The sequence below is a fragment of the Suncus etruscus genome, chromosome 6, assembly GCF_024139225.1.
Source record: "Suncus etruscus isolate mSunEtr1 chromosome 6, mSunEtr1.pri.cur, whole genome shotgun sequence".
NCBI classification, from domain to species: Eukaryota; Metazoa; Chordata; class Mammalia; order Eulipotyphla; family Soricidae; genus Suncus; species Suncus etruscus.
In genome coordinates this window covers 38,396,845-38,423,324 of record NC_064853.1, presented here as the reverse complement: position 1 = coordinate 38,423,324, position 26,480 = coordinate 38,396,845, and the positions used below count along the sequence as shown (strand labels likewise).

General features: G+C 42.3%; 1 protein-coding gene across 1 annotated transcript in view; it reads left to right on the top strand.

Annotated features, from left to right (window-relative positions):
* MACF1 (microtubule actin crosslinking factor 1) overlaps positions 1-26,480 on the top strand; it is a 413,147-nt gene that overhangs the window by 140,361 nt on the left and 246,306 nt on the right. The window contains exon 3 of the mRNA XM_049774609.1: positions 21,530-21,591. Within this exon, the coding sequence (XP_049630566.1) occupies positions 21,530-21,591 (62 nt within the window). The remainder of the gene's footprint in view (positions 1-21,529; positions 21,592-26,480) is intronic.

The following is a 26,480-nucleotide window of genomic DNA, read 5'->3' as shown; positions in this document are numbered from 1 at the left end:
TCGAAGGGTCTGAGGTTTGTTTGTTTAAACTGAATGGAGAATGCCAAAGATAGAGTTTGAGTCAGTTGGACACTAGCTTAGACGCTCCTTTTTGTTTCCTGATTCCTCCTCCTCTTTGCCCTCCCCGTCTGGCCAGTTGTTTCCTGGGTTTTGTCTGTGATACAGTGCACTGTTTTAGTCTCTAACTACTACTGTCAGCTGAAAAACCGTCAGAGGCCAGATGGAGGAGAGGCCGCTGGGAAGTCTCTGACAGCACTGAGCCGCTGCCTCTGCACTGATAGTAGAGGACATCAGTAACCTCAGGAGAAAGGCATTCAGAGGCCTTTCTGTGCTGAGCAGCGGACTTGTTGCTAACTCCGAGGAAAAGAAAGGACGGCCTGGAAATGCCTCTCTTAGATTCAGCTTATTTGCCAACAGCCATCTTTATTTTGACTCATGTTCTTGGAATTGCCGGTGTTCTGTATTGGAAGACATGTAGCAGAGGCAGAGCAGGTATCTGGGGGGTCTTGCTACTCTCTAAATATAAGTGGTGCTTTCCATTAGTTGCTGAATTTCCATAGTTCAGAGTTAGTAGATGAAGGAGGTCAAACCAGTGGTTTTCCTTAAAGGGCCAGTACATCCTCTTAGCTGGGGTTCTGTCTGGCCTACGTGTGTGTGTGTGTGTGTGTGTGTGTGTGTGTGTGTGTGTGTGTGTGTGTGTGTGTGTGTGTGTGTGTGACTGTGCCTAGCAAGCTGATTTTTCTGGGACTCGTGTGTGTGTGTGTGTGTGTGTGTGTGTGTGTGTGTGTGTGTGTGTGTGTGTGTGTGTGTGTGTGTGTGTGTGTGACTGTGCCTAGCAAGCTGATTTTTCTGGGACTCAGTCTCATGCCGAAGACATCTGGCTGGGGCACTGGTTAGATGAGGTGATGTCTGCAATGAGGGAAGTGGTAGCTTCAGTGCTGATTTGTGTCCTTTCTCAATGAATAGGCTTTTGCTTTCTCAATCTCAAAGTGGTTTTGGATCTTTGTTTTTTTAACTGAAAAATAGATAATAATTCTGTTGCCCTCCTCCAGATGTAGATATAGGAAAACTTGTGAGATAAGGGAAATTTGGGAAAAGGCAGAGGAAAGAGGAGGAAGTGCCATTGAGAGGAAAGGGTGAAAGAGTAACTTTGCTGCCTGGCATACTTGAGTCCCCCTTTCTCTGTTTGTTTTGATTAGCATTGACTTGCTTCCTCTTTAGTTCCTCACAGATAGCTAAAGGCACAGTTGACTGTTCAAAGTGCTCTTTTCTAGAGTACAACCATGGATCTCAACACCTTCCATTCTGTCATTTTGATCTCTCTCTCTCTTTTTTTTTTTTTTCTGTACCATAAGAAAACCCCCCCTCCCCCCAATGTGTCTTATGGAGCGAATGTAGCCTGGATCTGAATCAGGGGAGGAGAGCATCTAAAAACTGTGTGTATCTTGGAGGCCGGAGAGATAGCATGGAGGTAAGGTGTTTGCCTTTCATGCAGAAGGACGGTGGTTCGAATCCTTGCATCCATATGGTTCCCTGAGCCTGCCAGAAGCGATTTCTAGCATAGAGCCAGGAGAAACCCCTGAGTGCTGCTGGGTGTGACCCAAAAACAAAAAACAAAAACTATGTGCATCTTATGATAGTGTGAAAAATAAGGTCCTTGCTGCCTTCACTTGTTGCTCTGTGGAGACACTTGTTACTTTGAATCATACCAATGAAGATGGAAATTTGAAGACTTATTACTTAACTTTCTATTAAAAGTTCATGAATGTTTGATAAAATTAGAATTAGATCAGTCATTCCTGTAGTTAGTTCAGTCTTTTCCAGTAAGTCCCAGAAAAGCTTTTGATTAAATATTCAGATTCCAGCATGGGTCTTAATCAGCAAAAACAGGCATTTACAAATATGCTAGCTTATGAGGAGTATTTTAAAGGGAACCCTAATGGCTTCTCCCAAAATGTCAGCCTGTATTTGAAAAAAAAGGAATAGTAGCTAAAATAAATGAGTTATTTGGCCATACTTATATTTCATATTTAATGTAAAAAGAAATCCCATATAGAGCCTGTGGTGTTCTTTTCTCAGTTTATTATGGCAATGACATTTCAAAACCACATTTAATATTTTAAAAGTTCATTGTCAGTATAAGATATTTTATGCAGTTATGAGTCATAATTCCCTTTTAATTGTTTTCTTTTTTGTATTTTAGAAATACTAATTTCATAAAGTCATAAAATATAACACAAAGAAGGAAAATAGATGGCAGAACTGCTTTATTTCTGTGCATTTATTCTTTATTTTTATTATATCTCTGATCTTCATTATCTAATAGTTATGTTGGGAATAGGTTTTTGTGTTTTAGTTTATTTGTAAAATTAGAGCTGTGGTTTTTCATTTATTTACCATGGTTACCAAAAATTTCTGCAGCTGGCCCAAATAAATTAAAGTTGAATTCTGTACAAGAAACCAGGAAACATATCTGATGGGAAATGATTGAGAAAGCCCCCTTAACTGTTCTAAAGCATAAAAGTGTGGTATCCTTAATCAGAAATCTTCATTTTATGTTTCATCATGTGTGTAACTCGGGATCAGCCCACAGGGAATTTATTGATCACCCTGATGTCAACCAATCTGCAAACTATCTCCTAAAAATGTGCTACCTTGTTCTCTTTTCCTGTAAAAACAGCTTCTTAGGACCATGTGGATGTAATGGTGTTTAGTTTAGTTTAGTGTAGAAAACACTAGTTTTCTTTAGTTTAGTTGTCAAACCTGGCGGTGCTCAGGGATTTGGAAATTACTTCTGGCAAGCTTCAGGGACCATATGCTGGGGATCAAACCTTGGTTGGCTGTGTGGAAGGCAAACGCCCTAATCGCTGTGCTATCATTCTGATACCATGATGACTTTTTTTGGGATATGGATCTGCCAGCTTCCTGGGTTGCTAGTTACTGAATAAACATTTTTTTTCTATTATTAACTCTTTTTTTTTTTTTTTTTTTGGTTTTTGGGCCACACCCGTTTGACACTCAGGGGTTACTCCTGGCTATGTGCTCAGAAATCGCCCCTGGCTTGGGGGGACCATATGGGACGCCGGGGGATCGAACCGCGGTCCTTCCTTGGCTAGCTAGCGCTTGCAAGGCAGACACCTTACCTCCAGCGCCACCTACCCGGCCCCTCTATTATTAACTCTTATCTTTTGAGTATTGTTCTTCAGGCAGTGAAGACCTGAACTTGGGTTCACTAATATTTCCACAAAATACTTAATATATTCAGCATCTGTTTTATATACTGCTCATATGAAAAAAAATAGTGCGTGCTCTTTTTATGTTTGTTTTTGTGCCATATCCAATGATGCACAGGGCTTACTCTTGGTTGTGTGTTCAAGGATCATTCTGTGGGGCTTGGGTGGAGGGAACCATATGAGATGCCTCAAATGGAATCAGGATCAGCTCTGTACAAGGCAGGTGCCTTAACACTGTATTATCACTCTGGCCCAACCTGTACTTTTAAATGTACTACCTGGCAGTTAGGAATCACTAGAATAAAATCTCTCCACTATCTCTGTGTTTTATACTGTTTATATAAAGACACACTTTTCTGTCTGTTTTAAAAAGTGACATTAGGGGCCGAAGAGATAGCACAGCGGTAAGGCGTTTGCCTTAGACACAGGACAGTGGTTCGAACCCCAGCATCCCATATGGTCCCATATGGTCCCCCGCACCTGCAAGGAGCAATTTCTGAGTATGGAGCCAGGAGTAACCCCTGAGCGCTGCCAGGTGTGACCCAAAAACAAAAAAAAAAAGAAAAAAAAAAGAAAAGTGACATTAGGGGCCAGAGCGATAGCACAGTGGTAGGGCATTTGCCTTGCATGCGGCTGACCCAGGATGGACTTGGGTTTGATCCCCGGCATCCCATATGGTCCTCCAAGCCAGGAGTGATTTCTGAGCACATAGCCAGGAATAATACCTGAGTGTCACTGGGTGTGGTTCCAAAACAAACAAAAGTGATATTAACAAAAAAATATTGAGGGGCTAGAGGTATAGTCCAGTAGGTAGGGTGCTTACCTTATAGGTACTCAACTTGGGTTTCATTTCCAACACCCTCACCCCCCAGTATGGTCCTGAGCACCACCAGGAGTAATCCTGAGCACTGCTGAATGTAGTCCCCAAACAAAAGCAAAAACTAAAAGAAGAAAAGGTTAAAAAAAATTGGTTTATACCTGGTGGTATTTAGGCAGACCACACAGAACCAGGGATTGTTCCTGGGGCTTCTATATGCAAAGCATGTGTTTTATCCCTTTGAGTTATCTCTATGGCAATGTTTTAAATTCTTTCTCTATTTAAATGGGGTTATGAGGATTGAACTTAATGCCTCACAAGTGCTGTTTCTATTTCTATCTCAGTATCACGTATTTTATAAATCTTCCTTTTCCTACTTTTTTTTTTTTAAAGGCATCCCGACTAACAGTAGTTGGTATTGCTTCAGGAATACAATGTTGCTTATACTGCAGCCATTGCCAGAATCCCTGGATCCATCTACATGCCGTCTAGATCCCTTCTCACTCATCCTCCTACCCTGCTTAGTGTGCCCAGTTCTATAGGCAGACTCAGGGTCTGATATTGTTGGCCATTATTTATCCCCTTACTATGGTTCTTTATACACCACATATGAATGAGAACATTTAGTATTTGTTCTCCCTTTGACTCACTTCACTCAGTTTGACACCCTGGGTTTACATTTGAGTTACAGCAAACTGCAAGATTTCATCTCTATTTTTCTTTTAACTACTTAAAAATTAATCTTTTTGTTTGTTTTAGTTTTGGGTCATACAGGACTTACTCTTGGCTCTTCACTGAGGGGGTCACATCTGGTTTTGTGGGGGAGACCATATGTAGTCTAGGAATGCAACTCAGGTTAGGTGTGTTCAAGACAAGCATTACCCACTTTGGCCCTTATCTTTTCTTTTTTGGGCCATATCTGGTTTTGCTCAGGGGTCATTTCTGGCATTGCCTAGCATATCATATGTAGTTCAAGGATCAAACGGATGCATGCAAGGCAAGTACTGTATTATCTCTCTGGCACCATGATTTCATTTTTTATTAGAGCTGAATTCCATTGTTCACAATTCTTCCCTCTGCCCCCCTTTTTTGTTGGTGCTAGGAATGGAATCCAGCATGTGCAAAGCAAGTGCTCTGACACGAGCCACAAAATCTACCCTGCCACAGTTTCTCTTTTTTTTTTTGTTTTTATGGTTTTGTTTTATAATTTTTTTTGTTTGTTTTTGGTTGTACTTGATTGTGCTCAGGGATTACTTCTGGCAGACTCGGGACCATATAGCATGCCAGGGATCAAATCTGGGTCAGCTGCATGCAAGGCAATCAACTTACTGGCTGTACTATCTCTCCAGCCCCCTACCACAATTATATATCTAAATATCTGTTCTTGTACATTTGGATTATTGCCAATGCTGGCTATTGTGAATGACACTGCTGTAAAAATAAGGACTGCAATATCTTTTTGTTTGTTTGTTTTTGTTTTTGGATCACACCCATCGGTGCTCAGGGGTTATTCCTGGCTCTTAGCTCAGAAATCGCTCCTGGCAGGCTTGAGGGACCATATGGTATGCCAGGAATTGAACGCAGGTCCATCCCAGGTCGGCTGCATGCAAGGCAAATGCCCTACCACTATGCTATCTCTCCAACCCAATATCTTTGGGGCAGGGGTTGGGCGACATCCATTGATGCTCAGGAGTTACTCCTGACTGCGCTCAGAAATTCCTCCTGGCTTTGGGGACCAGATGGGACTCCAGGGATTGAACCTAGGTCCGTCCTGGGTCAGTCACGTGCAAGGCAAATGCCCTACTGCTGCGCTATTGCTCTGGCCCCATCTTCTCTAATATATTTTTTGTTTTGGGGGTAGATGCTAAAATAAAGAATTACTGGAAACTTATTGGAAAATTACTGGAAAGTCATATGGAAACTCTTTATATTTTGTGGGGGTATAGCAGGTGATGAGAGCTCTGTGCCATTGATCACTCTTGGCTGAATTTGAGGGAACTATATAGGATGCTGAGGATAGAACCTGAGTTGGCTGGAAGCAAGATAGTCTTTTTTGAGACATCTTTGTACTATTTTTCATAGAGATTCAATCTTGGTTTTGTTTTTGTTTTTGTTTTTGGGTCACACCCGGCAGTGCTCAGGGGTTACTCCTGGCTCTAAGCTCAGAAATCGCTCCCTGTAGGTTCAGAGGAACATATGATATGCCGGGATTCGAACCACCGACCTTCTGTATGCAAGGCAAATGCCTTACCTTCATGCTATCTCTTTGCACCCCTCCCCCCCCCCCGCATTATGTATTTCTTTTACTAGGACTAGGTAAATTCTTGTACTCTTCCACTCCATTGCTGACTAACAGTAGTCCATTCAATGGAACAAACTATTGTCATAGGTTATCTGGTGACTGAAACTTGGTTGAGAAGAGGGTAAAGTCAGCTGCAGTCTCCTTATTAGTAACAGGACTATTGTAAGCAGGAAGAATGCCCACGTAAAAGAAACTGTTCTAACACTTGCACACAAGTTGCAGGGTGTGTTTAAACCCAGTTGTCTCTGCTAGATAGACACTAACATATTTCCTTTGGTTCTTGCAGTATTTTTTGAGATAATTTCTAGAAACTTGATTTCCTGTGTTCAGCCCTTCCCCCCCATCGCTTCAGGAACTGGATTTGAGCTGCAGTAGCCTGAAAGAAGTCTTTCTATTTAGGGAGCTGAAGCCAAGGGCTAGTGATTAGGCCCTTATCTGCAACTGGACTGTTCTGGGTGGCCCATGTGGCGTCAGGATTGGAGTGTCTTTCCTGACCTGGACAGAGGCTTGGCTTTTCTCTCTCCTGGTTGGGTCAGAATTGTGAAGAGGCTGTAGATGGGGCTGGGCCTGAGTAAAAAAAAGCCCTTCATTGTGTTTCTTCAACATTCCCGTGTCTGGTACAATATCTGAGCTAAGGCTCAGAAAACAAGTTGGACAAACAAGCAAGCTGCCTTCCAATGATGGATAAAGGGATTTCTGGTCCAGCTGAGGTTAAGTGTACTGTCTTCAGAGGCAAGGGGTTGAGGAGTGGGGTGGCCCCTCCTAGGGGTTGGGAGAAGGAAGGGGACTTTGGGATAATATTCCTGGCTGCTTGAGGGGGAAGAGTGAAGGATTAAAGAGACAGTATATTTGAAGTTGATGAAATCTGCTGTACTTTTCTACCTTTGAGTCTAGCTGTGTTGGTTTGCTTTGTAAAGTAGGTGGGATTAATAGGAGAGATGGATTCTTCCCTTTGGGCAATTAAGTGTGAAATCAAGTTTCCTCTGGAATCTAGGATTCTGTTGGCAATAGAGAGCGGAGCATTTGGGCCTGCACCATTATAGTCTCTTTTTGTTGTGGGACCTTTTTAGTTGGTTAACATTTTGTCTCTTGTTTGTGCTGAGAAGAGGCAAGCCTGGGGAGCAGTGGTTGGGCAATGGATGCACTGTTCCTGACTTGGCAGTAAGCCATTCTACCTTATGAACTCTCTTGCAAATAAGACTCACCAGGTGACAGTTTCTGTTCTCCCAATCTGTAACTCAAAGACTAGCTTGTATTTTTTTCCAAGGTGGGTCTGGACCTATAAAGCTCCCCACCTTTACTTCGATTTGAAAACACATGAGTTAGAGCTACTTTCGAATAGGTTATGTTTGCCTGAAGACCAGGATTCAGTTTTTGGAGTGCCCCAGGGAGGAGCTTCCTCTCTGACCTCAAGGGGAAGAGGAGGTCAGTAGGAAGTGGTAGGTGGAGCCACTTTTCTTACTTCTGCTGTTCATCTCACATCTCTTCTTAGACTGTCTCTGATTATCTCCAAGCCCTTTTTTGGGGGGAGGTGGGGAAGAAGCTTCACAGGTCTCTAGTGGAGGTTCTTTGGTACACTTTTCTTTTACGAAGGTCAGGAGACGCAGGGGCGCCATGTGGCCCAATTACCAAGATGAGCACGAGTTCAACACCCACCTGATTTGCCGCATGTGTTGTATGGGTTAGTATGTGTTTTTTTTCCTCTTGTCTGGGCCTGTGGATTTCAAATAGTCTTTGCTTTTATTGACTCGTATAGGTTTGTGTGGGCTTTGAAGCCTCACAGGTGTTAGAACTCTGGGCTTGTTAAGAAGTGTAGTGGGCTAGAGTGAGGTGCCCTACTTCCTGGGTTAACTTCTTCAGTTTGCAGTGACTGGCAGCTTTAAGAGTGGGTGGGAAACTTTTTTTAATAGAAACGGAATTCATATTACTGCTTCTCTCTTTATCAGGAAACTACTTTTAAATTATGCTGCATAGTTTTGAAAGTCGAGTGTATTTTTAGCAGAAGTTTGTTGGTTATGGTTTGTACCTCTGAGCAGACTGGCAGGGGGAGGGTGGAAGGGCAGAGTCATGGTATAGCTTTCCTCTTTGGGGCTGATTGCTAATTCTTTGGGGGAGGGGCTGTCGGTGACACACCTGGCGGCGCTCAGGGTTTACTCCTGGCTCTGCACTCAAATCGCTCCTGGCGGGGCCGGAGAGATAGCACAGCAGTAGGGTGTTTGCCTTTCATGCAGCAGACCTAGGACCGGTCTGACATTGCTTCAAGTCCTGGCATCCCTTATGGTCCCCAGTACCATCCAGGAGCGATTTCTGAGCACAGAGGCGGGAACCCCGGAGAGCCAGCCGGGTGGGGCCCAAAAAACAAATAAACAAGCCCCTGTGGGCTCAGGGGATCGTATGGGATGCTGGGGATCTAACCCAGGTCAGTCCTGGGTCAGCCATGTTGAGGCAAATGCCCTGCTGCTGTGCATTGAGAAGCTTGAAAATACTTCTGGACAGGATCTGAAGAAACAGGCTGTTCCTTATGTTGTTGGCAATGACTTAGAATTCTTAGAGAGGAGCTCATTTAAACAATGTGACCTTGAGCAAGTGACCTCTTATTTTCAGCCATAGGCTTCCGGATTATAAAGTACATAGTGGTGTATCAGACTGCAATTTTTCAGTTCTTGGTAAAATGAAAAAAGATAAGGAAAATGTATTGTAAATGTATATTTAAACTTAATCAATAGGACTTTATTTTGAAACTGCCCTTCTTACTTTTTTTAGTGCTAAAATGTCTTTTATTTGAGGGAGTGTGGGGAGGACACACCCTATGATGCTCTGGGGTTACTTCTTGCTCAAGGCGATGCTTGGGGAACCATATGGGGTGCTGGGCTCTATCACTTGCAAGGCAAGTGCCCTACCCACTAGACTTTCTTGAACATGACCTTTGTTTTATGAAAGAATGATTATTGGATGCTAGTTTGTTTTCAAATTGTTAAGCCTTTTTATTTATTTTAGAAAATTTGAGTTTCCTAGTTTGTAAAATTTAAATTTGGGAATACCGATTGATAATCTGTTATGATTTTATATTCTGAGGCTCTGAAGCAAAACAAAATAGTGACTTGAGGGCAGATTTTTCACCAAAATGGAAGCCATTGGTTGTTTGATCCAGTCAAGAAAACCTCAGGAGAAATCCTAGAATGGAAATAGTAGAGCTCTGCATTCTGATCTTGTCTACTGATTGCTAGGCCAATGCAAGAATTTTTAGGCGCTATTTTTACCCCCTTTGTTTCTGTTTTTGGACCACATTCACAAAGCTCAGTGCTGACTTTTGGCTCTGTGGTCTCTAACACCTATGTGCTGGGGGTAGGTGGGTGGTTTAGCATGTGCTACTGAAGATCAGTTCTACCTCCATGCTGGACTTTTTTGGTTTGGTTTCATGAGTGCTATTTAAGTTGTGGATATTGTTGTGTTCTTCCCTACTTGAACTCTCTTCCTTTTTGGGTTTCTTAAATCTATGCATCTCTTGTGACATACTTAGTTTTTCATGAATGCAATGTTGCAAGTAAGTGACATACTTAGTTTTTCATGAATGCAATGTTGCAAGTAATAATCTAGAAACTATTGGAATTTCTTTCTCTTTTATTTCTTTCTCAAATATATGTCTCAATCCATCTCTTTGGCTCATTTGTCTTAATGCCTATTCCTTACTTATTTACTTTTCCCCCAAACTTGTTAAGTAAGGTTCTGTGATTTACAATACTCTTTTTTTGTTTGTTTGTTTGTTTGTTTGTTTTGGGGGGTCACACCTGGCAGTGCTCAGGGGTTACTCCTGGCTCTACACTCAGAAATCGCTCCTGGCAGGTTCTGGGGACCAATCTGGGATGCCGGGATTTGAACCACAGTCCTACATGCAAGGCAAATGCTGTACCTCCATGCTATTTCTCCAGCCCCTACAATACTCTTAATTTTTGTTCCTCATGTACTTAATTTCAACATTGCCTCCTCCCAATGCCTCACTTTGTATTTATCCTTTTCCTTCTGACTGACTTTACTCAGCAAAATATCCTGTAGTTCATGACATGAAAAACTGAATTTATTTCTTTTTTTTTTTTTTGGTTTTTGGGCCACACCCAGTAACGCTCAAGAGTTACTCCTGGCTATGCGCTCAGAAGTTGCTCCTGGCTTGGGGGACCATATGGGACACCGGGGGATCGAACCGCGGTCCGTCCAAGGCTAGCGCAGGCAAGGCAGGCACCTTACCTTTAGCGCCACCGCCCGGCCCCTGAATTTATTTCTTACTTAGGACTACATAATATTTCATTGTGAAACTGTATCATAACTTCTTTTTTTTTTTTTTTTTTTTTGGTTTTTGGGCCACACCCGGCGGTGCTCAGGAGTTACTCCTGGCTATCTGCTCAGAAATCGCTCCTGGCAGGCACGGGGGACCATATGGGACACCGGGATTTGAACCAACCACCTTTGGTCCTGGATCGGCCGCTTGCAAGGCAAATGCCGCTGTGCTATCTCTCTGGGCCATATCATAACTTCTTAAGCTATCTATCTGTAATTGCGCATTTGGGTTATTTTTTAATCTTGGCTATTGTACTAAGTGCTACAATGAACATAGGTGTGCGCATATATCTTTTCAAATGAATGTTTTTGTGTTTTGGAGATAGATGCCTAGAAGTGGTATTGCTGGATCATATAGGAGTTTTATTTGGGGGGGGGAAGGTTTTCTTTTTTTTTGGGGGGGGGCATACCTGGCAGTGCTGAGGAATTGAATCCGGGTCAGCTGTGTGCAAGGCAAACATCATATACACCGTGCTATCACTCCAGCCCTTGAGGAATGCTTTCTTATTGTTCTCCATATAGGTTGAACCAGATAACATTCCTAGCAACAGTAGAGGATTAGGGCTCCTTTCTCATCACAACCCTGCTAACACTGGCTGTTTATAGACATTTTTTTTTATTGTTGTTGTTTGTTTGTTTTTTGGGTCACACCCAGCGGCGGTGCTCAGGGGTTACTCCTGGCTCTGGACTCAGAAATCACTCCTGGCATGCTCGGGACTATATGGGATGCTGGGATTCGAACCACAACCTGCCTGGGTTGGCTGTGTGCAAGGCAAATGCCCTAGCACTGTGTTATCACTCTGGCCCTTTTAGACCTTTTGATATATGCCATCATTGACTTTAGATGATATTTAATGTTGTTTTTTTGGGTCACACCAGGCAGCGCTTAGGGGTTACTCTTGGCTCTGCGCTCAGAAATCACTCCTGGCAGGCTCGGGGGACCATACGGGATGCCTAGATTCGAACCAATGACCTTCTTCATGAAAGGCAAACACCTTACCTCCATGTTCTCTCTCCCGCCCCAAATGTTGTTTTTTTTGATTTACATTTTCCTAATCATGATTGACAATGAGTACTTTTTCACTTGGGAAGGTGTCTATTTATTTTTGGATGGGGCTTTTGGACTTTTTTGGTTGGATTTCATGAGTGCTTATAGGTTGTGGATATTGTAGATATTTTTGTTGTTTGTTTGTTTGTTTGTTTTGGGGCCACACCCAGCAGTGCTCAGGGATTACTACTGGGTTTGTGCTCAGAATTTACTGCTGGTAGGCTTGGGGAACTATATTGGGGTACCAGGGATTGAACTCCAGGTGGCCTTATGCAAGGCAAATGCCTGTCTGCTGGTTTATATTTATTTATTTATTTTATTTTATTTGTTTTGCTTTGTTTTTGGGGCTATACTCGGTGACAGTTAGGGGTTACTCCTGGCTATGCACTCAGAAATCGCTTCTGGCTTGGGGGACCATATGGGACATCAGGGGATCAAACCGTGGTCTGTCCTAGACTAGCACTGGCAAGGCAGACACCTTACTGCTCCCCACCACCACTCCGGCCTCTGGTGTATATTTAAATTTAACTTTTGTCCTGAAATCTCTGATTTATAATAGTGCAAAGCATTACTAATGAAGATCAGAATTTTCTTGAAAGTCACATGGAATTTTAAATATGGATTGAAATATTTTTTTTTTCTTTTTTGGGCCACACCTGGTGACGCTCAGGGGTTACTCCTGGCTATGTGCTCAGGAGTCACTCCTGGCTTGGGGGACCATATGGGACGCTGGGGGATTGAACCATGGGCCGTCCTAGGCTAGCGCTGGCAAGGCAGACACCTTACCTCTAGCACTACATTGCCGGCCCCTGGATTGAAATTTTATCATTATCATTTTCCTAAGTGGCCAAGTCTCAATCCTCATTGAAACTTTGTAAGTCTAAACCAATGGTTGGTGATAGGTCCTATTATTATGAAAATTTGCACCTTCTCTTTTCTCTTCAATATGTCAGTAGGATTCTATTGTTTTGCCTTTTAGTAATTTCATGATGGCTTATAATGTTGTGTTTGAAAGTCCACATTTAAAAGCCCATGACAGATTGGGCAATGACTCAAAGGCTAGATTGTGTGCCAGGTAGTTATAGGACCTACGGTAGGTCTGAGCCCTGCACCATGTGACCTCTGAGTTTACACTGCTGGAGTATAACACGGTGGCTGGGAATCCCTCTCAAGCCCTGCTCCAATATCTATGACAGACTTTGTTTAGAATTTCAGTGATTATTTATTGCTATTTTTGTTTGTTTTGGGCCACAACCAGCTGTGCTCAGGACTTACTTCTGGCTCTGTGCTTAGGGATTTTCTTGGTGAAGCTTAGGAGACCATATAGGGTGCCAGAAATTGAACCTGGGTCTGCCAGCTGTGTGGCAAGCACCCTACCTACTGTATTATCACTCTGGTCTATTGAATCCCAAATTTTGGTGGTGGTGGGGATTTGGGCCACACTCAGCAGCCCTCAGGGCTTACTCCTGGCTCTACATTCAGAAATCGCTCCTGGCAGGCTCAGGGGACCGTATGGGATGCCAGGATTCGAACCATTATTCTTCTGCATGCAAGGCAAATGCTTTACCTCCATGCTATCTCACTGGCCCCAAATCCCAAATCTTATTGGTTGTTTTTTTTGTTTTTGTTTTTTTTTTGTTTTTGTTTTTTGTTTTTTTGTGCCACACCCGACAGTGCTCAGGGGTTACTCCTGGCTGTCTGCTCAGAAATAGCTCCTGACAGACCCGGGGGACCATATGGGACACCAGGATTCGAACCAACCACCTTTGGTCCTGGATCGGCTGCTTGCAAGGCAAACGCCACTGTGCTATCTCTCCGGGCCCCCAAATCTTATTGTTATTTTAGACACATTAAAATTGTCTGAGCGTCAATTTGAATTGTAAAATGAGGATAAATAAAGCATATTACATAGAATTACATCAAATAGTAAGTAAGACAGGCCTGACACAAGTAAAGGAATAAATTTTGAGGTGTTGGTGGGTGACAGTGTAGTGCCAGACATTGCTATATCTTCTCAACTCCTCAAAGGTTAGTCTTTCTCTTGTCATTGACTTAGATACTTTTGTTTTGGGACCACACCTAGTGGTATGCAGGACTTACTACTGTCTCTGTGCTTAGGTTATCACTTCTGGTGGGCTCAGGGACCAACGTGGTTGGCCACATGCAAGGCAAACACCATACTTGCTATTTCTTCGGCTCCAGACTTTTTGATCGTAGGAATAATTCATAATGCTAGTTATACATGACTGATATACACATTTAAAATGTTAGATCTCCATATCAACCCATTCTCCTTGAGTTTACAAGAGGAGCAAAGTTTCCTGGCTTCACATGTAGCAGGAAGAATTTAGAAAAGCTGTAACTGTACAAGGGATATTCAGTGGCAATCATTTCTCCCTGCTTAAGAATAATCCTTCAGTTTCTTTTGTATACAACTCTTAGTCTGACTTTGAAAGTGCCATTTCAGAAGCCCAGAGAATAAGGAAAGGAGTTAGACCAAGCATATGGTGCAAGTTCAACTTCTTGGTGTCCCACATACATTGAAAACTATTCATGTGGCTCTGCTCTTTGAGCCAGTCAACTCTGTTGTATATGATCCCCAGTGCCATAAGCATGTTATGACTTCATTGCAGTCAGGTGTGTGAGAACACTACAAAGAGGGATGCAACTCCTGGTTAGCTCCACAATTAAAAAGATGAGTGAGCACCATGGCCAGAAACTGACCTTTGAAAAGAACTTGAGTAAGCATTGCAGCAGTTCATAATGAGCACTCAGCTGGGCGTTTGAGCAGTTGAAAATCTCATGGGCATCACTGCTAAAATTTTTTCTAATCACATCATAATAACTACAATGTCAAGAACAAAGGGGGATGGAGAAAGGACAGAGAATAACAAGAGAGAGAAAATGACATAAGCTCAGCACATAGCTGAATCTCAGTATAATTAAAGGAATGAGTATTCCTGGGTGGCTACTGTTGTCCTAAATGTTAGATTTGACAGGGGGGATATTTTGGGCCACATTACGTAGTGCTCAAGAGTTCTTCTGGCTATGTGCTAGGGTTCTTGTTAGTGCTTAGTGACCATATGCAGTGTAAGAGATTGAATTGGATTCAGCGGCATGCAAGACAAGTGCCTTAATTCCTGGACTCTTTCTTACACTCTTAATAACTTGTATTGGGCCAGAGAGATAGCGTGGATTTAGGGCATTTGCCTTGCATGCAGAAGGACGGTGCTTCGAATCCCAGCATCCCATATGGTTTCCCGAGCCTGCCAGGAGCAATTTCTGAGCATAGACCCAGGAGTAACCCCTGAGCATTGCCGGGTGTGACCCAAAAACCAAACCAAATCAAAACAAAAAACAAAACAAAACAAAAACAAAATAAATTGGATTTTTCTCAGGAGGCATACCTGGTGATACTCCGAGCTATTTCTAGCTCTGTGCTAAGAAGTGACTCCTGGCAGTTTGTGGGGTACCATATACAGTCTGGGGAATTGCACTAGAATTGGCCACATTCAAGGAATGTGCTCTCTGACTCCTAAATGCTGGATATTGGTGGGGGGAATGTTGGGATCGAACCAGAGTAGGCTTGGTGCAAGGCAAGTGTCCTACCGATTGTATTATTTCTCTGGCCCAGTGCTGGAGTTTTAAGGAAAATTTAACATGATTTCTAAATTCAAAGAGTTAAATGTGCCAGATACAGGATTTACAAATAAAGATATTTAACAGTAGGTTTTTTGTTTGTATATTTCGAGTTACATTCAATAGTCTTTTTTTTTTTTTTTTTTGATTTTTGGGCCACACCCAGTGACTTTCAGGGGTTACACCTGGCTATGAGCTCAGAAATCGCTCCTGGCTTGGGGAACCATATGGGACTCTGGGGGTATCACACCACTTTCTGGTCTGTCCTGGGTTAGCCCCATGCAAGGCAAATGCTCTACCACTTGTGCCACCACTCCAGCTCCACTTCCAAGAAGTCTTGCTTCAGTTTAAGCAAGACTTGAAGTCTGAAGTCTTGCTTCAGTCTAAGCTATCTTTTGACCCCTAACCAATAGATTTTTACCTACTTGGTGCCATCTAAATTTAATAAACATTAGCACTTACATGCATCCAAAGGTGACAGCTATTGCCAGAAAGGTTTTTTTTTTTTTTTTTTTCTTTTTATTTGTTTTTGGTTTTTGGGCCACACCCGGCGGTGCTCAGGGGTTACTCCTGGCTGTCTGCTCAGAAATAGCTCCTGGCAAGCACGGGGGACCATATGGGACACCGGGATTCGAACCAACCACCTTAGGTCCTGGATCGGCTGCTTGCAAGGCAAACGCCACTGTGCTATCTCTCCGGGCCCTGCCAGAAAGGTTTAAAGAGAGAAATGAACGTTAGTTGGTTTTAGTAAGGAAGCTTCTAAATTAGATAAAGAGGAAAGTTGGGGCTGAAGAGATACTATATTAGGTAGGGCACTTGATTTTAAGTAGCTGACTCAAATTGAATCTCCATATGGTTCAACCTGAGCACTGCCAGGAGTAAGTCCTGAGCTTGCTGGATGTGGCTAAAAAAAAAGAAGAAGAAGAAGCAAGTATTCAAGTTGAGGCAGTCAAGGTAGAGATTGCGCAAAAGTACAAGGTATGTGTTGAAACAATGACTTCAGAGTAGTTGTAGTTATTCCTCAGGGGAGAGTCTAAAGATAAGGTAGGAAGTGAAAATAGATGGTAAATTCCTTTATAGGTCAGAGGCCTATCTTATCTTTCTTCCCTCCAGCCTTGTATTACATAGTGAATACAAGTTGGATGAATTCCATAGCTTTGAACTGAATCTTCTGGTATTTTGTAAGCCACTAAAGGATATTTCATAGAAGGGCAGGTGTGTTCAAAGTGATTTAGGAAGATTTGTTGAAATAGGCTACTTACTGTGTATTTTCCACAGACTCAGATTCATTCACTTCAAATCTCTATCCTGAATTGTGTCTGCTCTTCTGAGATTTAGTCCTAAGATTCCAACCATCTGCAAGGTGCTGCTTTAATGACTCATTTTCCCTCTACTTTTACCAAACCTACTCTTTCCAATCTGTGCCTCCTTCAATTTTCCTTATTACAAGGTGCCACCCTCCCAGTGACTGAAGAAATTTTAGAATAATCTTGAACTCTCCTTAACATCTTTTATCAAAAGTCAAATTCTGGGCGGAGCAGTGGCACAAGTGGTAGGGCCTCTGCCTTGCACCACCATCCTTCTGCATGCAAGGCAAATGCCCTACCTCCATGACATCTCTCTGGCCCCTGTGCTTCTACTTCTTATTGGTTCTCCACTACTACTACTACTACATTAATACCTTCAGCCCATGTTGTTCTATATAGTTGCTGGTTTGGGGACCATACCAAGCACCACTCATTCTATTTGCTGCTCCATCTTTGAGATCACTGCTAGGATGTGGAGGATTCTGTGGTGCTGGTGGATAGAATCCAGGCCTCCTACATGAAGCATTGAGCTGTCTCCTTGATCTGTTCTTCTCTCCCTCCCAATTCTGTTCCTCACCACCCTTCTTATTTTTATTGTGATGATCAGGGGATGCACACACCCCTGGCTGTGGAGCTCACCAGGTTATGGTGCTTGCATGTTCAGTTGCAGTGCTGAAGTTTGCATTCCTTTACTTGTGCTTACACATGCTCTCTGAGGCTGACACTCGTTAGGCACACAAGTTATGATTGTGGTGCGTGCAGGGGGTGGCTGTGATGCTCGCCATTAGTTATACTCTTTCTTGTGCTTATATATACTTGAGTGTGCTTGGTAGTGGAGCAGTTAGAAATTGCTTTAGTACAGGGAATCGCACACAGCAAAGTTGTCAGGCTCATGCAATACTTCCTAGTTTACACTCAGTGCATTTGAGACATTGGATTTGAACTTCTTTCTGATGGTCTTTTTGCAAGGAAGGCATATACCTGCACTGTTTCCTGCAACTAGATTATAAATTTCATGAACTTGTAGAACAGGTCTATTCTGAACCTTCTATTTTTCTTCAAACTCAAGTATCTCATTTTTAGATATCTCATTTCCAGATACCTGGTACTACGTGGGACTTTTAAACAACTTGTGAATTTTTTTCCCTCAGGAAAGGAGCAGAGGCTCTTGTTCTTGGTTTTTGTTTTGTTTTGTTTTGTTTTGTTTTGGGGCCATACTTGGTAGCCCTCGGGTTATGGGATGCTGATGATCGAACCTGGGTTGGCCATATGCAAGGCAAAAGCCATCTCTGCTGTGCTATCATTCTGGCTCCCTCTTGTTTGTTTTTTAATGATTTATAATGTACCTGGATTATGTGTTGGATCAAAACACCAACATTGCACCTCACATGTGAACTTTCAACCTTGGACTCATTTTCAAATAGAAGAGAAGTAGAGTAGAATAGACATATAAACAAGCTGAAACTATGCAAGAAGCACAGAAGGGACATTAAATTACTGTATAAAGAGGAGGTAATAGATGAGTTAAGTGCTATTAGAGAAAGAGTGTTTTTTTTTTTTTTTTTTTTTTTTTTTTTTGGTGTGGAGGAGGTCACACCCAGCAGCGCTCAGGGGTTATTTCTGGCTCTATGCTCAGAAATTGCTCCTGGCAAGCTTGGGAGAACATATGGGATGCCAGGATTAGAACCTCCATCCTTCTGCATGCAAGGCAAGCACCTTACCTCCGTGCTATCTCTCTGGCCTGAGAAAGAGTGTATTCCATGCAGAGAAAACAAAAATGCAAAATCATTGAAATGCTAGAGTATATGTGTATATATATTGGAGCAACAGCATTGTTCACTTAAGCTACAAGTTATAGTTGTTTTTTTTTTTGTGGGGGGAGGAGCTATATTCATAATGCTCAGAGATTATTCCTGGCTCTGCACTCAGAAATTACTCTTGGTAGTGCTCAAGTAAGCATATGAGATGACAGGGGCCGTCCCCCCAAGCCAGGGGCAATTTCTGAGCGCTTAGCCTGGAGTAACCCCTTGAGCATCAAATGGGTGTGGCCGAAAAACCAAAAAAAAAACAAAACAAAACATAGAGATGACAGGAATTAAACTCCCTCTCTTTTGTGCTTTCACTCCAGCCCTGAGATTTGTTTGTTTGTTTGTTTTTGGGTCACACCTGGTGGGGCTCAGTGGTTACTCCTGGCTATGTGTTCGGAAATCACTCCTGCCAGTTCATATGGGATGCCGGGATTCAAATCACCATCTGTCCTGGATTGACTGCATGCAAAACAAATGCTCTACTGCTGTGCCATCTCTCTGGCCCCTGAGATTTATTTTTAAAGGTAGAGAAGGATGAGTGGCAGGTCGGTATCATGTCATAGTAGATCTTAGATTTTACCCAAGGAAGTTAAACTGATTTGATTTAGGGTTGTAGAGTTTGTTGTTGTTGTTGTTGTTGTTTGTTTTTGGTTTGGGGTCACCCCTGGCAGCACTCTGGGGTTACTCCTGGCTCTGTGTTCAGAAATTGATCCCGGCAGGCTCGAGGACCATATGGGATGCAGGGATTTGAAACAACATCCTTCTGCATGCAAGGCAAATGCCTTACCTTCATGCTATCTCTCTGGCCCCTGAGAGATTTTAAGATTTAGTAGAGTTGGTTTCATATAGGACTTAATTACTTACCTTGTAGTTTCTAACTGGTTACTAACCTGTTAAATTTTTATCTGTTCAGTAAAATCATAACTCTCTTATAGGGATGTTGGGGATTAGAAACAGTAGCTATGAGGTGTATAGTACACAAGAGGTACTCAATAAATGTTAATGGTTTATATTTTAGAATAAGGAGTCACTGAAGGGTTTTCAGGTGGGCAGTAATAAATCAGCTTGTCAAGAAAGATTGTTGGCAGCATTGAGAAGGATAGTGTCTTAGTTTGGGCTACTGTAATAAAAATCAGACTATGACTTATATAACAAAGATTTATCACATATGGAGTGTAAAAGTCCAAATCAAGCTAACTTCAAAATTGGTGTCTAGTGAGTCACTTTTTTAGGTTCAGAGATAACTCATTTTACTGTATCCTTTCCTAGCACAACAAGAGCAAAAGAACTTTCTGGGGTACCTTTTATAAGGATACTAACTCTCCTCTTTCTCTCTAACTAACCCTAACCCTAACCCTAACCCTAACCTTCACGTTTGCAGTTTTTGATTTTGGACTATGCCTGGTGGTGCTCACTTGCAAGGGCTTATTCTTGGCTCTGTGCTTAGAGATCACTCTAGGTGGGGCTCCAAGAGACCATACTAGTGCTGATGTGCCCCCCTTTTAGCTTTTTTTTTAAGGTATATATATTTTTCTCCTCCCACATATATTCCATTTTATAGGAAGTGTTAGATGACTCACATTTCCTCTTCCATTTCATCTTTGGTCACTTATTAACCCTGGGATCAGTGGCTATATTAAGAATCTGTAATACAGGTCCAGGTCTCAGATACCTTTGCACTTGAACACCCTGGGTTTGATTTCTAGTACCATATGATCTCCCAGGTACTGCAAGCAGCAACCCCCAAGCAACAAGGTGGGAGTAACTCCTGAGTAACCTCCGGTAAAAAGCAAAACAAAAAGTCTATATTATGAGTGCCAAGGATAGAACCCCAGTCAGCCACTTGCTAAGTCAATGCCCTACCTGCTATACTATCTTTCTGGCTCCAAGAATCACTCTTCTAGTAGCTCTCTCATCTACTTTGATTTGACACTCTCACCTGCTTTGATAGGTTAAACCATTTTTTTTTTGGTGTGTTCTTAGTTCTTTTTTGTTAGGTAATCACTAGAATAGTATAGTATCACTATAATAGGGATTGACTTTTATATCACCAGTCTGAAAGTCAAACAAGGCTGTTCCAAGCAGTAGATAAACATATATTCAAAGAGTGAGTTCAAGGATGTAGCACTGAGGTTACTGGATAGAAATTGAAGATGCTTAGCATATATGTAGATGATACATGTGGGAACAAGGTTGTCAGAAAAGATCAAGGTAGGCTTGATCTATGAAGAGTAACTGACAGTAAGGAATGGTTCATGACAGTGAAATTTGGAATATTTGTCAAATAAATAGAAAATGATTGGATTGTTGGATTAGCAGTGTGGAAGTTGCTCTGGGGATTGGTAGCTTTGGGAGAGAGACACTGAGAGCTCCATGGAGCAGGCATTGCCAGATAGTGAAATGCATAGAAATGAGTAGGACGCAGAAGTAGCAGAGCCTTACCTAGGCATATTTATATATGGCTTTTTGTTTGTTTTTGTTTTGGGGCTACACCCGGTGACGCTCAGGAGTTACTCTTGGCTATGCTCTCAGAAATCGCTCCTGGCTTGGGGGACCATATGGGATGCTGGGGGATTGAACTGCGGTTTGTCCTAGGTTAGCGGGTGCAAGGTAAATGCCCTACCACTTCTGGCCCACATATTTATTATATGAAAAGTGGCATTTAACCACTGCACTGTGAGTTTCCCAAATGTCAGGCTACTCCACTAGTATTGTTGTTGGTCTTAATAGTTTGTGTGTGTGTGTGTGCGCGCGCGCACGGTCTTTTTTTGTTGTTGTAGGGTAGCAGGGAAGCACTGTGTCCCTTAGAGAATTATGATGCTATGGGATCTTGGTGATGACATAATTTTTGAAGCCTTTGATTCTGTCTGCTCTAAAAAACGACAATATGTTGAGAATAGTAAGAGTGGTTAGGGCAATGCAACCTTTTCCAACAAGACATCTTTTCAACTGTGATTCTGGAGATATGGTGTGGGAAAGGCAGTGATATGATAGTTTAGTGCCTGATGCACTAAACCACTTTCTTTTCTTGTTTCCTTTACAGATGAACGAGACCGTGTTCAGAAGAAGACATTCACCAAGTGGGTCAACAAGCACCTTATGAAGGTAGGACACCTTCAAAGATACTGTTCTCAGCCTGGATCTGTCTATCCTCTCCTTCAGACATGATCCCTAAGTTTGTTGACTAGATTCTTGGAAAGGACACTAATACTTATTATTATCTTAGAAAGCTGGGGTGAGGACACTATGGAGGTGATTCCTGAGATTCAGAAAAGTTTTTAGTTTTACAGATTAATTTACAGACTCCTTTCTTTAAAATTTATTACTATAGCCAAAGAGATAATGCAGGGATTAGGTGTTTGTCTTGCATGTATGCAATCCTGGTTCAATTTCTGTGATCCCTGCCAGGTCCTGTGATCACCTGAGCATTTCTGATTTGGCTTTAGCCTCCTTTCCCCAAATTTATTGTTATACATGAATATAAAAAGAGACTTTTAAAATTTATTTATTTATTTATTTATTTATTTATTTATTTATTTATTTAGGTTTTTAGGCCACACCCATTTGATGCTCAGGGGTTACTCCTGGCTAAGCGCTCAGAAATTGCCCCGGGCTTGGGGGGCCCATTTGGGACGTCGGGGGATCGAACCGTGGTCCGTCCTACACTAGCGCTTGCAAGGCAGACACCTTACCTCTAGCGCCACCTTCCCGGCCCCCTATTCTGTGTATTCTTATAGTTGTATATGTTTTTTATATATACATATATATAAGCTGTATATAAGTTTAGTAGATACTACTTAGTTCATTTTATCAATTAAAAATATGAAGATTATAGTGTTTAAATATCTTGTTCAAGGTTATATCACTAGAAAGAAGGAAATCTGAAGAGCTTGATATAGCACAGGAGATAGCGCACTTATCTGCATGCAGCTAACCTCGATTCAATTCCTTGCGTTGCATATGCTATCCTGAGCACCCACCCCTAGAATTTGCTCCTAACATCAAAACTAGAAATAGTCACTGAGCACCTCTGAAGTTGGACTAGTCCCCTTTGCCAGTCTTCCTTTCCCCTGCCCTCCCATGCCCTCTCTCCCCACTCACATTCAAAGAGGCAGATTTGAAATATTAAAATATAGATGCTGTGCTATTTGGGGGTAGAGGTGAGTGTTTTGTGAATTCCCATGCTGTACTCGGGGAGTTCAGGGTCCCACTCCCAGTGATGCTCTGCCCAACTTTGCATGCTTGAAGGTCTTAGGCTCACCCAATGATCCTTGGATCACCATATGGTACTGGGGACCAAGTTCTGGGTTTCTTTCCCCTTGGTATGTAGTTCAAATCTTTGAGCTGCCTACTGGCCTCATTTTGGTAAGGTCTTGCTAAATTGGGTGCCACGCCATTTTGACTCTTATCTTTGCTCACATTGCTCTCTCTCAGTGGATTACTATCCCCAAATTCAGTCTGCCTAAAATAACACCAATTTAGTGCCTCCTCAATTAATATTTACCTGATTACAATCTGGAATTGTTACCTTTACTTTTTCGTGTGTGTGTGTGTGTGTGTGTGTGTGTGTGTGTGTGTGTGTGTGTGTGTGTGTGTGTGTGTGTGAATATATTTTTGTGTCCTCATGTTCTTCTGTTAAAATTTTAGTGTTGAGGGGCCGGAGCGATAGCACAGCGGCGTTTGCCTTGCAAGCAGCCGATCCAGGACCTAAGGTGGTGGTTTGAATGCCAGCGTCCTATATGGTCCCCCATGCCTACCAGGAGCTATTTCTGAGCAGATAGCCAGGAGTAACCCCTGAGCACCGCTGGGTGTGGCCCAAAACTCCCCACCAAAAAAATTTTAGTGTTAAGGGGCCGGAGAGATAGCATGGAGGGGGTAAGGTGTTTGCCTTTCACAGAGAATCATTGGTTCAAATCCTGGCATCCCATATGATCCCCTGAGCCTGCCAGGAGCAATTTCTGAGCATAGAGCCAGAAGTAACCCCTGAGCACTGCCGGGTGTGACCCAAAACAAACCAAACAAAAACAAAACAAAGGAAGGAAACAGGGTAGGGAGAAAAAAATGTCCTGCTACTCCAAATTTCTTCATTTGTTTCCCTACTTTTTTTATTTTGCCACACACTCAGGAGTTACTCCTGGCTCTGCGCTCAGAAATCTGTCCTTTTATCGGAATTCTTGAAACCTTAGGCTGAGAATTATGGACTGAGATTTGTGTTCTGTATCTTAGGCATTCCTTGCTTTATTCTCAAGTATACCCAGATTGTTGACTTTGTAGTAAACTGATATAAAATCAAAATAACTATACCTCTGAAGTTCTAGGTTTGGTTAATCAAATCAGATTAGGATTTCTTGGATTCCCAAATACCTCCTTGGCAAACTTTGTTCTGGAATTAATAAATTAATCATTATTAGTTGAGGACTCTGTATCCAATGCTAAAAGAGATTTGGGGTGGCAGAGGAGGGCAGTGACTGGGCCACAGTGTTCTGTGATTGTTCCTGGTTCTATGCTCTAAAGTGACTTCTGGAAGTATTCTGGGACCATTTGTGGTACAGGGATTTGAGCTAGTGTTGGCTGGATGCAACATAATTGTCTTAACCTCTGTACTATCTCTCTGGATCCCCCAAAAATTTGTTAAGAATTAAGCATCTGAAATATATAAATCATTTATAATGTAAGTCTATGGATTCAAGAGATCTATGTATCCCAGAACCATCAAGAAGAAAAATTTTGAGCTTTGTTTTGAGGACCACACTTCATTATGTTTTTTGGATTATAGAGTTGGCGGGGGAGGAGGGTTTTGCACAGGTATTCCAGTCCTTTCAGTCCTCTGAGTCTGCCAAGAGTGATTTTTGGTGTTTGGGTCATACCCAGCAACGCTCAGGGGTTCCTAGTCAGTGCTTTGCTATCGCTCTGGCCCACAGTTGTTCCTCCTTGATTGATGCCTTTAGCTTCATTTGTTTCCCTACATTTGTCATGACTGCCTACATTTTCCTCTGTGTACCTTTGGATTCAGATCTGATAACATAGTCATTCATCTATTTCATTTGTTTCCCTACATTTGTCATGACTGCCTACATTTTCCTCTGTGTACCTTTGGATTCAGATCTGATAACATAGTCATTCATCTTTTTTTTTTTTTTTTTCTGGCCACACCCGTTTGATGCTCAGGGGTTACTCCTGGCTAAGTGCTCAGAAATTGCCCCTGGCTTGGGGGGACCATATGGGATGCTGGGGGATCGAATCGAGGTCCTTCCTTGGCTAGCACTTGCAAGGCAGACAACTTACCTCTAGCGCCACCTCCCCGGCCCCACATCTATTTTGATTTGACTTTTATGCATGGTGTTAGAATGAAGATTGAGTTCATTTTTTCTGCATATAACTGACCAGTTTTCCCAATACCACTTTCTGAAGAGGCTTTTCTTGCTCCACTTTACATTTTTCCACACACATTTATTAAACTCAATTATTTTTTAGTCTTCTCTGCTTTTATATGTTCGAGCCTCTCCAGTTTAACAGAGGGAGTAGGTATCTCTGGTAATTACTGATACTTTCTTCTGTGAAGCTGCTGTTATAGCCATGTGAGATAATTCACTAAAATCCCCTAAATACTGTGTAGACTTGTATACAGAATTTTTGCTTATTTATATCTGCAGGAGAGGTCAGAAGGATACTGGCAGTTTAAGAAATGTACAAAGTAGGGGCCAGAGAGATAGCGTGCAGGTAAGGCATTTGCCTTTCATGTAGAAGAAGGTCATCGGTTCAAATCCCAGCCTTCTATATGGTCCCCCGTGCCTGCCAGGAGCAATTTCTGAGCATGGAGCCAGGAGTAACCCCTGAGCACTGCCGGGTGTGACCCAACCCCCGCACCCCCCCCCCCACAAATGTACAAAGTAGGGACTGAGAGATAGTATAGCTGGTTGGGCACTTGCCTTGCATGAGGCTGACCATGATTTGATTCCCGACATGCCATATGGTCCCCTGAGTACCATCAGGAGTAATTTCTGAGTGCAGAGCAAGGAGTAACCCCTGAGTCTAAATGTGGCCCCAATACAAACAACAGCAACAACAAAAAGAAATTAACAAAGTAGTGCTGGGTAAATACTGAGAAAAATACTCCATTGTCTTTGTTATCTGAGAGAAATATATGGTGATGATTTATGCCATGACTTTCTAGATCATTATTTATGAGGTTTGTTTACTCTAATTGCATCTCAGTCTTATTTAAACTTCAGTTACACTAGTTACACTAGTTACACTAGTTACTTGGAATTTCTACTCCTTATATATAATTGCCTACTTGTTAAATAATGATACCCTTCCTAAGTAAACTTACTCTTTGTGGATCTTTATCCTCAGATTTTTTTTTGATAGCTAGTTCCACTGTTTAGATGGACTGGTACCAATATTATACCTTTTTGATAGGATCAATATTGACGATCATCCCCCTTCATTGGTCACATTTCCATTTTTTCCCCTTACATTTTTACTAACCCCACCTCTTTGTTGATAGCTTTTTTATTTCCAGCTTTCTAATTTTGTCTATTCCCCCAGGCTCTTTAGCACACTGCTTTCTTGCCTCTAACCCAGAAATCTGAATATTTCCCATGTCTTGAGCTAGCACCTCTAGGCATATGACTCTTAAACCTATGTTCTCAGCTGACCCAAATTAAATTCTGTTACTTCCTGTTGTTTCAAGAACATTTCCATTTGTAGCATCTTGGCTCCAGTTTTAAATTCAACGTAGATGAAATTGAAGTTTTTAAATCTACTCTTTTTTTTGTTTTTGTTTTTGTTTTTGGATTTTGGGTTACTCCTGGCTCTGTGCTCAGAAATCGCTCCTGGCAGGCTCAGGGAACCATATGGGATGCCGGGATTCGAACCACCGACCTTCTCCATGCAGGGCAAATGCCTTACCTCCATGCTATCTCTCTGGCCCCTCAAATCTACTCTTTGGTTTTTGGGCCACACCCAGCGGTGCTCAGGGGTTACTCCTG